The sequence below is a fragment of the Atractosteus spatula genome, chromosome 6, assembly GCF_055471065.1.
Source record: "Atractosteus spatula isolate fAtrSpa1 chromosome 6, fAtrSpa1.hap1, whole genome shotgun sequence".
NCBI lineage: Eukaryota > Metazoa > Chordata > Actinopteri > Semionotiformes > Lepisosteidae > Atractosteus > Atractosteus spatula.
The window spans coordinates 1,125,922-1,141,750 of record NC_142711.1 but is presented as its reverse complement, the minus strand read 5'-3'; the positions used below and the strand labels follow the sequence as shown (position 1 = coordinate 1,141,750).

General features: G+C 40.5%; 1 protein-coding gene across 1 annotated transcript in view; it reads left to right on the top strand.

The window, feature by feature from the left end:
- Positions 1-4,754: 4,754 nt before the first annotated feature.
- The window catches only part of LOC148831672 (uncharacterized), a 29,057-nt gene continuing 17,982 nt past the window's right edge, over positions 4,755-15,829 (top strand). Inside the window, exon 1 of the mRNA XM_088918742.1 lies at positions 4,755-6,337. Within this exon, the coding sequence (XP_088774868.1) occupies positions 4,793-6,337 (1,545 nt within the window). The 5' untranslated portion in view covers positions 4,755-4,792. The remainder of the gene's footprint in view (positions 6,338-15,829) is intronic.

The window sequence follows — 15,829 nt, the reverse complement described above, 5'->3', positions numbered from 1 at the left end:
TGCCTGGTTTTCTCTGTGCAATTAAGACCACTCAGGTTAGTCAGTTGAGTGCTGAATGTGCATCAAGCATCTCAGTTCCAGTTTTGCATTAAGAACATACTGACCTGGATGAACAAACACTAGAGAATACCAGAAAGGTAGATCTGTTCTACTGTGCATCTTTCAAAGATGTTTATCATAATACCAAGAGTGAGAGAGGTGGACTATAAAGCCGGTTCAGAGCAGTTAATTGTCTCTATGCAGAATATCTGTGCAATACCAGACCCTCTACAACATCTCTGCCTGTGTGGTATTACCAGTCTCTCCAGACCTCCCTGCCTCACGTGGCCATTCTGTGTTGGTTCATCAGTACTCTTCAGATGGTCAGTCTTCTGTCAAAGTTTATTTATGTTGGAATGCCTTTTCTTCGTAAACACGCAGAACTAAAAATCACTGAGCTATGGCCAGGTTAAAACTTGCCCAAAACACAGGTGTTTTTACTTTTGTGCGCACTTAATGATGTGTGACACAATGATGTATGAAAGGTCACTTGCAAACAACCTCATGCGCATGAGATCCTCATCTCCCTGTGTTCCAGAGAATGACATTGATTGGGCGTACATACCAGTATCTGAGCACAATCCATGAATTCAGAAATGTTATTCCAGTTTTTAAAAATTAGTATTTTCCTATGCACACACAATACTGTAGATAATCACAGTGAGTAGTACACATTAGGTGTGACTACAAAATACTTTGTTCTTAATAAGCACACCTTCCAAAGATGAACCCCAAGAAGGAGTCTGTGGCAATTAGGTTCTAATCTACAGTTTAAACAGTCTGTATTTTTTAAATGAATCCCTCATTACTTTTTATGCCAAAGGTTTAACTCATACTGTTTGTGTTATGAGCTTCTTGCCTTCTCTTCAGGCTATACAAGAATGTTACACATAAAAATTTGTCACAAGATATTCACCTCCATAAGCATACTGAATCTGGGTGGATGTTATTTTAAGTTAATCTTTTAAAAATTTTCAATTTTAAATGCAATATCCTTTAAGATGAAAGTCATTAAGCTCAGAGACCTAAAGAACGTGAGTCTGGGAGGCATTTGTGTGCAATGATAAAGATAGCCAGTGGAGGAATGTATTGTTCAATTGAGGTCACACATACCCAAGGGACATATTCTGCGCTTTGTTGGTTGAAGGCAGAACACTTAGATTTATGATACTAAAATGAAATTCATACAATGCCATATAAATCTTTTGATGAGTTTCTAATATATTTTAAAGAAAATATGATTTGGTAAAACGTGCACAGACCACTTATATTGCACACAACAATTTTGGTAAACTGTGTTGTTTACTCTTATTTGCAAGTCAATGGTACAGCACCAGGGGTTAATATATCCTACAGCCCTAAACATACAGTATGTCTGATTTGGTCAGAAGACTAAGGAGCTGTCAATAGTTTTAAATATTATTTATGAGGACGTACTGTATTCTTTTTCTGTGAACTCACAATAAATATAATTTATATGAGATATTAACTGATATTCTGATAAACCCATATTTATTTAAAGATAAAGATATTATTGAAAAAAACATGAATATTCCAACAAGGTACTGTATCATGTTTATTATAAATCTTTACATGTAGTATTATCATACGATTACAGTTCCTACTAAAATGAAAGTACGGCCACAAATACCAGTATACAGTAAATAAAATGGATTTTCTAGAGTATTTTGAACAATACATAAAATATGTTAATAACCTGTATAATTTACTTTTGTTAGGCAGATGCTATTTGTACATTTCAGCCAAGCATTACATTTTTTGATGCATCATTTACAAGTATTCTGGAAAAGTGCTCTTGAGGTGTGTTTTTTATAATATTGCAGAGCTCACACTGTGGTGAACAAGCGCAGCCAGTCTCAGGCAGAGCTCTCAGAGGGTGCTTGAGTGCACTTTGATGAAGTCTAGTATGCGTCTGCTATGACTTCAGTCGTTATTTAAATTGACCACACCTCTGCCTGACAAACAAAAACATGTTCACATTAAATGGTAATACTGTACGCCATTGTTAAACATTGCAGAGGTATCGTGCTCAACTTTTAATATTGTGATCTTCTGTGAACACCACTTACTAGACATATTCTTTGGAGAAAGGTCAAAAATATCCTGTAAACCATTCAGTTTCAAAGCAGACTTTTATGAGATATAATCAAATGACATTGGCAGGGGGTGGCACCGTGGTGAAGTGGACAGCATTGCTGCCTTGCAGCACTGGAACCCTGGGTTCAATTCCAGGGCCTGGGCTGTTATCTGCGTGGAGTTTGTCTGTTCTTGTCGTGTTTGTGTGGGGTTCCTGCCACAGTCCAAAGACCTACTGGTATGTTAAGTGACTTCTGGGAAAACTGGAATAGTTTTCAGGAAACTAAAAGTATGAATGATACCATATACCACAGTATGAACATGTGTGTATCTGTGTTTGTGTGCCCTGTGATGGACTGGCATCCCATCCAGGGCGTATCCTGCCCTGCGCCGGAACCCTGCTGGGATAGCTCCGGCTCCTCCATGACTGGCTTCAGTGGTGGGAAAAAGTAATCCACCCCCTATTTGTAAAGCACTCGCAAGAGCCTTTGGATTTAAAATACTTTTATAAATCCAAGGAATTATTCTTTATTTGAGGCTGCTTGACAAATTTAAATAAGAGAGACTAGCATTTTTACCTAGATCTCCACTGTCCTTGAAATTAAGCTCCACAGAAATACCCTTCTCCACCAAACACAGTGAGCAGAACTCTGTATTGACTCACTGCAAGATGTTGAAAACATGACACTTTTTGGTTAAGCATCTGTTATGTGTCTTATAGGGTATAGATTAAGTAATCCATCTATTTTCTGACCTCTTCATTCAATTCAGAGTCACAGGGGAGCTGGAGACTCTTCTGGGGAGCGATGGGAGCAAGGCAAGGTACACCCTGGATGGGACGCCAGTCTCTCACCTGACACGCACACACTCACACTAGGGCCAGTGTTCCCAGAAGCCAATACGCCTACAGTACCAGTATGTCTTTGGACTGCAGGGGGAAATCCACACAAACACAGAGAAAACACACAATCTCCACCCAGATAGAGCCCCAGGGACTGAGCCCAGGGCCCCAGTACTGTGAAGCAACAATGCTGACCACTGTGCCTTTTTGCTGCCTGCTGTATTACTGATAACACAATCAATGTCTACATTTTTTTATTTTGTAATAGGGAAGTTGCGCTTCAAAGGTTTCATATTTACCAGGTCTTCATAATGTTTCCTGTTGAGCTATCTGTAGGAGTTTTCTAGCTCAACTGGAGACCAGATGATTTTGCTTTTTTATGGAACATGATTTTCACTGCTAACTGCAGAACTGTACAGTCCTGTAGGTATTAATTGGGGAAAAAATATTTCCCTAGACCTGAAAGCATTTCTGAGAAATGTGAACAAACAACACTGGAAATGCAATGCATAATTTTGTCTTACTTTAGACCTACAATCACTGGAGCCTGTCCCTAAAGTGGTATTGATTTATAACAACAGGAAAAAAAATATTTAGAATGTCCTTATGTTATGTAAAAAAGAAATCTGCTTTGTTTCGGTATGCCAGATACACACGTTGACAGCTACTTTAAGTAAGAAGTTTGAAAGATTATTTATATTTGACCAAACCGAAAATGAAAACTGGATCTAATGATCAGTTGCCGGTATGGTGGTGTGGGTCATATCCTGTACAGCTGGTCTCTCGTTGCAATGCCAGTACATCCGAATGTTGTGTGGTCACAGTTAATGTTGAACTTGGGCACCTCTCCAGGAGACTAGTGCTTCCGATACTTGCAAAAGACTTGTTAACATGGCACGTAGCTCAAGAGCATTTAGCATTTGCGGAATCATATGACGTGTACTACGTCCTTATAATGTCTGGATGTGTTTGTCAAGTGTTCATGAGGGGGAGTATGTAACAAAAGTCGGAGAGCTTTAGGACTTATGCGACTTTCACTGTATTTCCTATTAAATTCAAGAGAGCGCTACTTTTTCAGCAGGTGCGTCGTGTGGCGTCACGTTGAATTTAGCTAAAACTTGAAACCGTGTTACATAATTATTATTATCGTTTAATAAACATTCGACCTTTTTTGATTACTTAGAGAGGTACTTTGTAAAACTTAGTAGTACTTCCAGGTAAACAAAGAAGTAATCTCTCGAACAAGATCTCATTGTTAAACTTTTATTTACACTTTCACGCAGCGTTTTGCCAAGATCGTGGAATAAAGGTTATTGCAAACTGCGTAGATTACAATTATTAGATGAAATCACATAGGCTTAAGGTTGTGTTCTGTTAGACCCCTGTCAGGCTAATTTAAGACAATTGAAGTTAATGTGTCAATTTAGAATAATGAAAGGTGTTTTTTTTCTGTACGCATAATTTTAAGGCAACTACTTAATACATTAACATTTAACATTAAATTATTAATAAATGAGACTGGGTGCATTTTAACCGAGCCTATCAATGCATTTGTCATTAAAGCTTATGTGACATGTTCATTGTTCACTCCCAACCCCCAACTTTCCAGTGACATTATGGGATGCAATATTGTTACTGAAGCCCACCTCTGAAGTCAGTTTTTGAAAAAACCCACTTCTTTCAGGAGCGAGCGGTCCCTGCACCTTTAAGAGGCTGTCTGCCTGTAGCTGAAGGTCACTAAATACAAAGGCTCTTAGCGCTGCGGTCCAATATAGCGCATGCGCCCTGCCCGAGGACTGACAGAGAGACTGCAATATGGCGAGAATGCCTGGCAGCGGAGATTGCTATACCGACACAGAGGGGGCTGAAAATGAGCAGATGTGCTACCTGGAGAGGAGCGACGAGGAGGAGGATGAGATTCAAGAAATACAGATAACGGGGGAGGAGGAGGATGAGTATGACCAGGATATCAGCCTGGAGTGGGAGGCGGAGAGCGAGAGTTGCTCCGCGGTGGAAAGGGAAACGGTCCTTATGCGGAGTACGGACCAGGGCAGCGAGCTGGACTCGGAGGCAGATCCCTTTCACATCGCCGTGCTGGACTCGGACCTGGAGGGGGACTTGCAGCGCTCGGACCGGTCCAGGCTGAGCGAAAACACTCGCTTAGCCACCAGGTATGCGGTCAGGATATTCCGGGAATACCTGAGCGAGAAATCCCAAAGTCCCGACTTTGAGACCATGGACAAGGAGGCGCTGTGCAAGGTGCTCAGGTCTTTCTATGCAGAGGCGCGCTCAAAAAGTGGGCAGCTGTACAGCAAGTCCTCTCTCATCAGCATTAGGAGCTCGCTGAACAGGTACCTGAATGAGCCGCCTTACTGTCGCACTTTAGATCTGACCAAGGACCCGGAGCTGCGCAGTGCCAACCTTACGCTGGCAGCTGTGATCAGAAAGTTGGAGGAACAAGGTGCAGGTCCCGTCGTGCAGAAACAAGCCATCACCCGGGCCGACCTGAGAAAACTGTACACTTCCAGCGTGTTCAACACAAACACGCCTTTCGGCTTGCTCAACAAAGTCTGGTTCGAGACCTGCATGTATTTCTGCACAAGGGGGAGGGAGAACCAGCGGGAGCTGGAGGAGGACTCCTTCGGGCTGGCGATCGACGAAGATGGGAGAAAGTTTATCTACTTCAAGGCGCTGGGGCCGTACCACAAGTCCCGGTCCGCTTCCTGGAGCAAAAAAAGGACAGACACCGACGAGGACAACCTACCCCGCATGTATGAAACGGGCACGGAGTTCTGCCCGTACGCCAGTTTTGTAAAATACATCTCCAAAAGGAATCCGCTGTGTAAGGCGTTTTTTCAGAGACCCAGGGATCACTGCAGCGAGGGCGACATGACCTGGTACGAAAACAAAGCGATCGGCAAAAACTTGCTGGGCACCCGAATGCAGATGCTGTCCAGGGCTGCCAAGCTGTCCAAGACCTACACCAACCACTGCATCGGGGCCGTCTCTGTCGCAACTCTGAACAGCATAGCGGGCATCGGGTCAAAGTTAGCGCCTCGCCACATCGCTCCGGAAACGGTCCACGTCGCCCAGCATCACTTCCAACTGGTTGTGCCCTTTATGCACCAGGTCGAAGACTGCATCGAAAGTAAACCCCCGAACCCCAGCAAACGACCGCGGCCGATCTACCCCGCGGAAGGGACTGGACGGTCTTCCCCTAAAAAGCTTTGCGTGCGGTCAGCGGAGCTCGGCGACTCCCCGGTCCTGATCGCCGTGAGCGCAGACCCGCCGCCCAGCGCTGTGCCCGAGTTGAACGGGCAGGTAGCCGCCCCCTCGCCAGCGATTGTACTGCCAGCGCAGGTAACAGCGATTCAGTCTCTTTCGTGGTACGGCGTAACGAAAGCACAAAAAAAACACCGAAGCACAGAAATGGCAGCAAAAAAAAAGTTTGGCAAGTTTTGTTACACTTTTACATTGACAGAACTCGTCTTTGGAGCTTGTGGACTTTACTTTTAAACTAAAGTAAGTTCTGGTTGTATTTATCTTACGTGCATATTAAGTCCAGTCCTTCTCAACCATGTAAAATATATATATATATATTTTTAAAGTAACGATTCCCATTTTTAAGTTATTGCAATGGTTTTTGTATACAGTATATAATGACATTACAGAAGAAGTTGTATAGACTTTTTTTACATAAAGCGATGCTTCTGATTTCACTGGAAACAAGGTCCATTTTATTCTGCCTCCTGAGTTTGCATTCTGTACTTTGCAGTCTCGTAAAACGTGCAGTAACTGGGAATATTCAATGACGGTAACTTTTTGACAAGTTCCAGCAGGTTGATAAAGTGGTTAACAACACATTGTGGCAGTGATCTGTTTAAAGCGTTTATTGATTGACGCCATGCACTTAATTCTGTTCGCTTTTCCGTCATTCTTGATCTGTGGTCTTTCAGTATGTGATTTTTTTGCACATACTCTAGTATATATATGGGGCTGAATTTAAATATGGTTTTCACTTCGAATTTCTTGTGTATAATTACTGTGCAGCACCAAATATTTTTATTGCAATATTGTGTGGGTGTGATGTAAATTAAGAGAGAGCAGGCACATTTTGCAATGGATCAATCCATCTGTGAGCTACAGCAATTGGAGGATGAATATTTTAACTGCACTACACCACTTCCGGGGTATATTAACAGGTCCAGAGGTGAAAATAACTTACTGTTTAAGTAAAATATATGTTTTATTTTTGGGATATAATCACTTATCAAAACTTGCTGCTGTGTTTGCAAGTTGTTTCACTCTGGAGTCCTGCACACCAGACCCAGGCCACCTGACTGGGCAGAAAGGGAGCATAAAATACCACTGCAGTAGCTCAAACCATATCTGGGCATGACTTTCGTGCATCTGCTTGTACTTCAGTGTCTTCAGTCGGAGGCCTTGGTTTGCTCAGTGTCACAGTTTTTGAACTCGTGTGGGAGGTTCGGCTCATGACCTGACTGACGCTGTAGAAGCTTGCTTGACACTGGGAGTCCTTGCTTTGCTTCAGGCTGTGTTGGCATAGACAAGCTGCCGAAGAGCGTGTGCGCATGTGTGTATATACAGTGGTTGAAGGCATTAGACTAGGATTTTTAGACAATAGTTGTATAATATATTGGTTACTTTCTTTCTACATTATATATATATATACTGGGAGGCAATAAAGGTGCAAAAAAAGTTATTAAAGCCAATATAATTTGTTGTGTTTTAACGCATGTGCACGTGTGTATGATCACATTCTAAACAGATAAACGGAAACCATACTGTATCACTCCTATACTGTTTTAGCTGATTCACGTTGTTAAAATGTATCACAGCGTATTGGTTTGGGAAGTTAATCATCCCAATTCTGGTTTCACTGCTGGTAGACTTTAAACTGACTGCTTGATTAATAAACATCCCACGGCACTCTTTGAAAGACTAGGGGTGATATAAGGTCTGTTCAACCTGAATACTCCCATAATTCAGTTGGTAAGTTGAAGCTGATTTCTCCCATCACTCCCTGACTTGTCACAGGGCTGCTGGTGTTCAGTGGCTGCACAGCGTGTCTCCCAGACAGAGCTCGATGGCCTAGTTGCCTCCTCTCATTTTTACAATTCTTACAAGTAAAACAGTGTAAAGGTTTCTCCTGGTTATAATCATGATTATTGTTACAATACATGTATTTTTGAACATGTAGCCAATACTTTTAAAATGCACCATTTGGTCCCTACTTTGTGTCTTCCCCACAGCGATTAGGAAACTTAACATGCAAATACAGTGTTACAGTAAATGTGGGTGGGATGATGCACGTTCCAGTTGATGACAGTCCTCACTGTGTTGGAAGGGATAAATTAGCCTTCTCCCAATCTGTACTTCTCTGCCGCTTTCTACGTGATGTGTTTCAAAAGCTCTTAGGATGCTGTTGCATCTCTGCATTTATTATGAAAGAGAGAGAGAGGGAGTGTGTTCTTGGGGGTGTTGAATTGTCACTTTGGGGAATACAACAGAACTCCTTGATATGAGCATCCTGACTGTATAACTTGATCGGACATTAGGAAATGTAACTGTTATATTTCCTAATTGTTAAATACTGAGCAATAGCTCAGTTGTTGGCTGGTAGATAATTGATCTAAAGATCTTGCCTAACTGTTTCTTAAAAGAAGCCAGGGTATCAGCTACAGTATAATGACCTTGTTTCAGACTCCTACAACTCTTTGTGTACTAAAGTGCCTCATGTTCTCAGTTTTGAATGCACTTCAGTTTCATTTTTTGTTCTCTGGTTTGTGTTTCACTGTTGATTCTAAAAAAGTCCACTGGGTTAAATTTGTCAGTGCCTTTGGGGATTTTGAATGCTTGAATCAGGCTGCCTTGTAATTGTGTCTGTTCAAGACCGAGAGTCACAGTGGTTTGAGTCAGTCAGAGTAGGACATTCCTTTTAAACCAGGGAATGTATCTGGCCTGTCTTCTCTGGATTGATTCCAGAGAAGCAATATCTTTTCTGTTGCATGATGACCAAAATTGTACACAATATTTTTCATTAGGACTCACTAGGACATTAAGATTCCTTAATTTAAATTCCATTCCATTAAAAAAACTTTTATCTATATACCTTATCATGGTTTATCTGTAGTGCTCAGTAGTCCTTTAAGTAGTATATGAAATAAACTATCATAGGTCTACTAAAGTATGGGAAAGATTCAGGGAACTGTTTGCTTACTGATGTTTGTGAAACTCATTGTTCGTTTTTGTTCTTTTACATTTTACAGATTTGAGAAAAGCTTTTGACGTATTTAGGTTAGTGGAATATAGAAGATGAATGTAGCACACATATAAGAGTTCTGTGGTAGCTGCTCAGGGTGGAAGCATACTGTAAAGAGCATCTGCCGTGATAAATGTGGGCCCTGTGCGTCAGCGTTGTTCAAGTGCTGAGTTGGAATTTAGCAGTCAACCACATATACACAAAAAGTTGTTAAATGTAACTGCTGTCGTTAAAGCACACTATAGTATGGGATGTTGGTGAGCAGTTTCCTGCTAGACTTGCATCATGGTGTGCTTTTATGCTAATTCTTGCTGTTCCTCTTATAAGAATGCTTAGTCTAAACTTTTAAGTCATTAGTCTTTCTGAAATGATAGACGACTATAGCGATTGGAAGGAATTCTAATTTTTCCTAGTGGGTCCCTGTACAGGAAGTAAGGACAATTTTTTTTTTCTGCTCAATTTCGGAACTGCTCGTGATTGAAGACGTCCTGCCGGTGTGCTGGAACAGATAAGCCATTTAAATTAGTGACAAAAGCTGGGCTCCTGCGTCAACCAAGATGACATCTTTTGAACCGCTGCATCAATTGGACTGAAATGTGAAACACTTCATTAAAAAAACAGCTTAAATAATTATACTGTACTTCTGCAATGGGTCGTAATTTTTTTTGAGAAACGCAGCTTATCAAACTACTCTCACTCAGAAACATCATCATCATCACTTAACTCCAAAGGTATAGAGAGAAATAATTATAGGCAAATAGGTATAGTACCTACAGTACATGATGGATATATGTGATAATAGGTACGTAACCAGGATGGTCACCCAGCAAAGCACAGTTCTTAGTATTGCTGTATTATAATTGACTAACTCTAAACTCTAAACCTAAAAGGTACTGTAAGTGTCATTCCACTGAGCATATCACTAACACATAATCAAGGATAATGTGTGCAGTTACCTCCAAGCTTGGTAAGTATTTTTCTAATGACAGCACAGTTCTATGGTGAAAACATGGTTGCTGGTTTGCCATTCTGTTTGCAATACTCAAAATAGTGTCGTCTAGCGAACAACTGCGCTGGTTGACCTGCAACCTAGCAGGCTTCATTACACCCTGACCTGCTTCAGAATTGCAGCATCTCTTTTTACGCCCACACTTGGCAGAATACACCTCTTAACATTATCCTATCGCTGTCTTAACACCATTGTTTGGAGTTTGCAGTTCTTTGTCCAAAAGGTATCATTCTAGTGACATTGCAAATGAAATTCAGCAAACTAGGCTTATGTTTATGCCAAGATATCTGCCTGACCAACATTTCCTGCTCTTGTCAATGCACACCCCATACAACAGACTGCTGTTTTCGCCAAGGAATTCCAGTCTTTGTGGTTATCACTCCGGTGTCAGTACACTTAACATGTGGCAAAATGAGATGACAGCATAGACCACAATGGCTGTGTGACCATCAACATCGCCTGCTTAGTGAAAATGTACCCCATAAAACTAGCTTCTTTCCTCAGTAATTGTCAAGCCAATGAACTTTGACCTCGGTAGGTGTCAGTGTAGTAACAATGTAATTTACCGTACATGGCAAAACATTTTTTACGTGATCTTCAAACTACCATTGTCGTGGGAACCGCTGTGCTGATTTCATTGAACCCTGTCGGGTTTAATCACAGCCCGGCCTGCTTCAGACCCCCAGTTGCAGTGATCCTCTTTATTCCCACAGTGGGCCGTCATCTGCTTGCAGCGAATGTTTGATATCACGGGGTATTCACATAGCACTCTTCTTCCCGAAGGAGAGCCCAGCACTTCACATCTGAGGAGGAGACGCACTGAAGTGCAGCCCCACTGCAGATCAGGTAAAGAAGGGAGGGAAGAGGGGATGCCAAGGACCAGGTAAAGGTTTACTCCATGGTGAAAGCACCTGAAGAAGGCTCCACAGCTGAAACGTTGTATCTCTTTTCTTTTTCCTTCAGCATGGAATAAACCTTTACCTGCCTGTTCCTTTGCAGCCTACAGCTTGAGAAAAACTGATGCCCCATTCGAATTAGGGGGGCACTTTACACACGCAGAGCTCCCTAAGGCTGGCCTCACCACTCGCTGCTCTTGTTCCAAATCTGGACTTTAAACGTGATGTCATTGTAGAGATCCGCTACGGCAACATAGGATTTGTTTGTACGGCATGATGATCCCCTGCACAAACTGCTTGGTCAGTTAACTCCACACTTCCTTGTGTGAGAATACAATTTAACTATCGCAGTAGAGAGGTTCCCGTGAAAGTGGAGACATCATCTTTGGAACTGCTGCATCAACTAAGTTCAGTCTTTGGAGGTTTCATTAGCCCTCAAAATTGCTTTAGACTCACACCACCATACAGCAGTTCCTTACAGCATATAGCACCTCACTGCTTTTATGCCCAAAACCATCTAGATGACCTTGTTTTAGGCATTCCTTTCAAGCTATGATAGTAAGCTGTTTGCCTTTTTGTTATATTTTTAACATACTGTATGGACCAAACTGCTGATGAAAAATTGTTTAAATGGGAACTGCAGTGCAATTTTTGTGTTTCTGGGTTAGAAAGAATTAGCATCGATGAGCGCAATGAAAATAAAATAAATATACATTGTAACGTGTGGAACCTCCAATTTAGATCACAAAATACGCAGGATTTCCAGGTATGCATCACGCCATCTATTGAGATTCAAAACACGGCAAGCAAACTTCCCTATGACATTGTAATCAGGCAGGCTTGTGAATACATCTCTTTTAATCCAATAGAAATATTGCTCTCGATTTTGAGATGCTTTGGCCAACAAATACTATTTACTTATTTCTGCACACAGATCACATTGGAACATTTCTGCGGTGAAATGTCTGCTGCACAGCCTGTACTTTCTCGCTCGTACATCACAGTACATCAGTCATTACAGTGACCAGCGAGCAGAAAGGGCCGCATCACGTCACAATTCATGCAATCTCTTGCCTTTATAAGACTATACAGTACTTTACTAAGTTTGCAATTTTGTGCTAAATTAAATGACGGCATCACAAAACTTCTGAATTCACTTTGTTATTGATATTTAATAACGGGTCTAAGAAATCGGGACTGTGGCTCCCATTTAATACCACAAACAACCCTCAAAACAGGCCGACACCTTGAAACTCTAAGGCCTTTAATTAAACTGTATGATTTCCGTTACGTTTAAAGACAAGGTATTAATTTACTCGTCATAATCTCATAAGGACTTTAGCGTTGTAAATGTAGAATCGAGTGATGCTTATGGTCAACATTTAATGAAGTAAATGGAATGCAAAATGTCGATGAATTTCATATGCTCTTAGTTTAAGTGTTCTAGATGAGTGTCTTCAAAACCTGACTGTGAGTGTATGGCCTCTCCTGTTTTCTTCCTGTTTAGTTTTCATGTTTTTTTACTCTGTTTCCCATGCAAAGGTACCTACTTTGCGCCTCTTGTTGCAGTAAAGATGAGATCTCTGAAAATGGATGAATGAATGAAGTTTTATAACAACTATTCTATTGGATATGTGGTTTGAATGTCTTCCATTGTGTCTCATTATCCACTTAAATGCAAAATGTGTATTAAAGTATTTTAAATAAACATATATATGTATAGTATAACATTCTAACTAAACACTCAACTGTTAGACAGCAGAGCTTATTTATAAAACTGAAGATCGGGGTATTTGGCTGCAGAAGAGACAAATGGATTTGTACTGTTTGATCCAAAAAGGTGTGGATTACAACCTTTTCCACTTGTCTTCTGGATCATGTTTCATTGCTGAATCTGAAGAGGTCCATTGGGGTTGACATTGCCTGTGCCTTTGAGGATTTTGAAAACTAGAATCAGATCATCTTACTGTCTTTTCTTTTGAGGGATAAAAAGATTGAGTTATTTTACTATGCCAGCATAGGACATTATTTTGACATCAACAAAGTACTGTATCTGGTCACTCAGTTTCCAGAGCAGCTGTATTTTTTGTAATAAGGTGACTACAGTTGCACACGATGTTCTGAATGAGGTCTTAGTGCATCATTGCTTGATTTTAAAATCTACTCTTTGAACTACGTTGTTTGCCTTTTTTTGGTTTCCTCCATTATCAAACAGATGCAAATGATTTGCTACCACCAAAAGACACCCATCTTTTTCTTAAGCAGCTTCATGAAGCTAAATGTCTCCTATCTTGTATTTATAATTTACAGTAAAACCTCAGTATCCATGAGGGTTTACTGTAGTACCTTGAGGTTTCTGGGAATGGTGAATTAAAAAATATAGGGGCTTAATGTCTTTTGGAACGGTGAATTCACAAATATAGAGGCTTAATATCTTTTGGGCAAAATAGGGTAATGTTCTGTGGATTGTAATACTATTTTTATAACTTAATGTTTTTAAAAAAATAATGCTAGTAATTATTGGTAATAACTATTTTTAATACGCTGAAAACTTTTAAAAAGTTTGCCCCCTATAATTCAAGTTATTGCACACTAATATATTAGATCACTGTTAATATAGCTTGCCATGTGTTTTTTTGTTTTTTCATTCTTAGCAGAGCACATTCTTTATTTTCTACATCTTTTTTATCACTATTATAAATGCAGGACTTCTGTACTGTAATACAGTTTATTACAGCACAGTAATAACAGACAAGACTTGGCCAGCTCCCTTTCCTGCTCTTGCAGTTTGTCTAATATTTTTTCTTCTTCTTCTAAAATTATTTATTTTTCTGTCCTTTTCCATGAGACACACGAGAACTGACACTGTTATATTTTAGGGGACCAAAGAGGTTTTATTAAACGTTTCTTTTTATTTCAGAACACAACATTCACATATATACAGTACATTTCTCTGATAACAGGACTGCACAGTGCACACTCTAACACTTTCCTGTTTCCACAACTACAGCATTACCCATGATGCATTGCTAACTCTTTTCACCAGGCTGTGCCTCTGCTGCAGAGACCTATGCAGGTCAGGCAAATTAGATCTACGAGATGAAGATGCACAAATGCACCAAAGCCTGTGAAGAGGTGACTTTGATCTGCAAGTCTGGGGAAAAGTGGTCACCTAAGGTTTTTTGTGAATAGGTGAAGTCACAAATGTAGAACTCGCAAATATCAAGGTTTTACTGTACGTTCTTGCTACATGCATGCACTTGTCTTCATTAATCATCTGCCAGTTGTTGGCCTAGTCTTGAATTGTGTTTTGAATCTTTAGGAATTTTATTGAGTGCTTCTTTGGTGTTTGGTAAACATCCTAATTTGGTATAAGTTGCGAACCTAGTGATTAATTCGCTACTACTAGAATCTAAATCATCGATGCAAGTTTTCAATGATATAAGCTGTGGTCTAATTTCAGATCCCTTAGTACAATGCTAATCACATCACTCCAGTTTGAAGATGTATCACTTCTCAACACTGTTTTCTGTTATTAATCAGCTCTCAAGTCAAACACACATGCTGAGTACCTATCTCCTGCAGTCGCTGAATTAATTGTTCATGAGGACCTTTATCAAAGGTCTTTTAAAAATCTGAATATACTGTATCATATCGCCTGTATGAATTGTTGTTCAGAGAAGTCTCACAAGTTAACATCCTCCTTCTTTAAATCCATATTCTTTCTATTCTATCACCCTTCCACTGAGGCTCCACATGAACAGGTCTCCAGTCAGTGGGTATTACGCCTCGTGTGAGTGTCGGAAGTGCTCCGTTAATAGCCTGAGAACAACCTTTCGAGTTGTTTAAGCAAAAGAAAATCAGACCCTGGAGCTTTCAGCCTGAAACATTGTCAATTTCAAAATGTTGTCTTTTATCTCAAGATTAGAAGAGCTGACCAGTCAAATGGTACTTTTTATGTAGTGAAGCTGCTATTCATCTTTATTCAGACATACTTTTCCTCTTGATGGTTGCATTTTAAGTGAATTGTTGCAATGCGTGGCGATTGTTGTAGATCCTTTGCCCACTGAATGTCCACTTTAACTCTGAGTAACTTAAAACTGTGCTTTGGGCTCCACTGTTGTTCCTTTCAGTAGATGAATACTCTTCATTAAGAATGCATAAGTGCTACGTTGAGGTGGGGTAATACAATCTAAAAATCTCACTACGCGTGTATATTTTCACTATACAAAATGTGAAAATCTTTGTAATATGATGTTTTTCATCGTTGTTTCAAATGCGTCCCAAACACAAATCCTATTTCTAGGAGTATGTCTACAGTTTCAGACTCAGACCTCCCTATCTGCAGACTGTCCAGACCCGCATCGTGACTGGAGGTCCTGATCTCCTCCAGAATCGGTGCACCAGCCACTGCTTTGTCCAGCCAAGCAGGTTGACAACCTGACCTGAAAAGCAGGAGTGTTTTGCTTCATTATTAGAGAGTGTTGGGTAAACTGCCACTGGATTTCTTTCTATTTCTGGAATGCGCAAAAATGTTTAATTCAGTCTACCCACATATCCCACATATCATACAAGTTATCCATGGTTAATATTCCAGGTATAGATATTACTAAAAGGAGTTACTAATGTACTTTCAGATTGTTTCCTGAATGTTAAAACGTAAA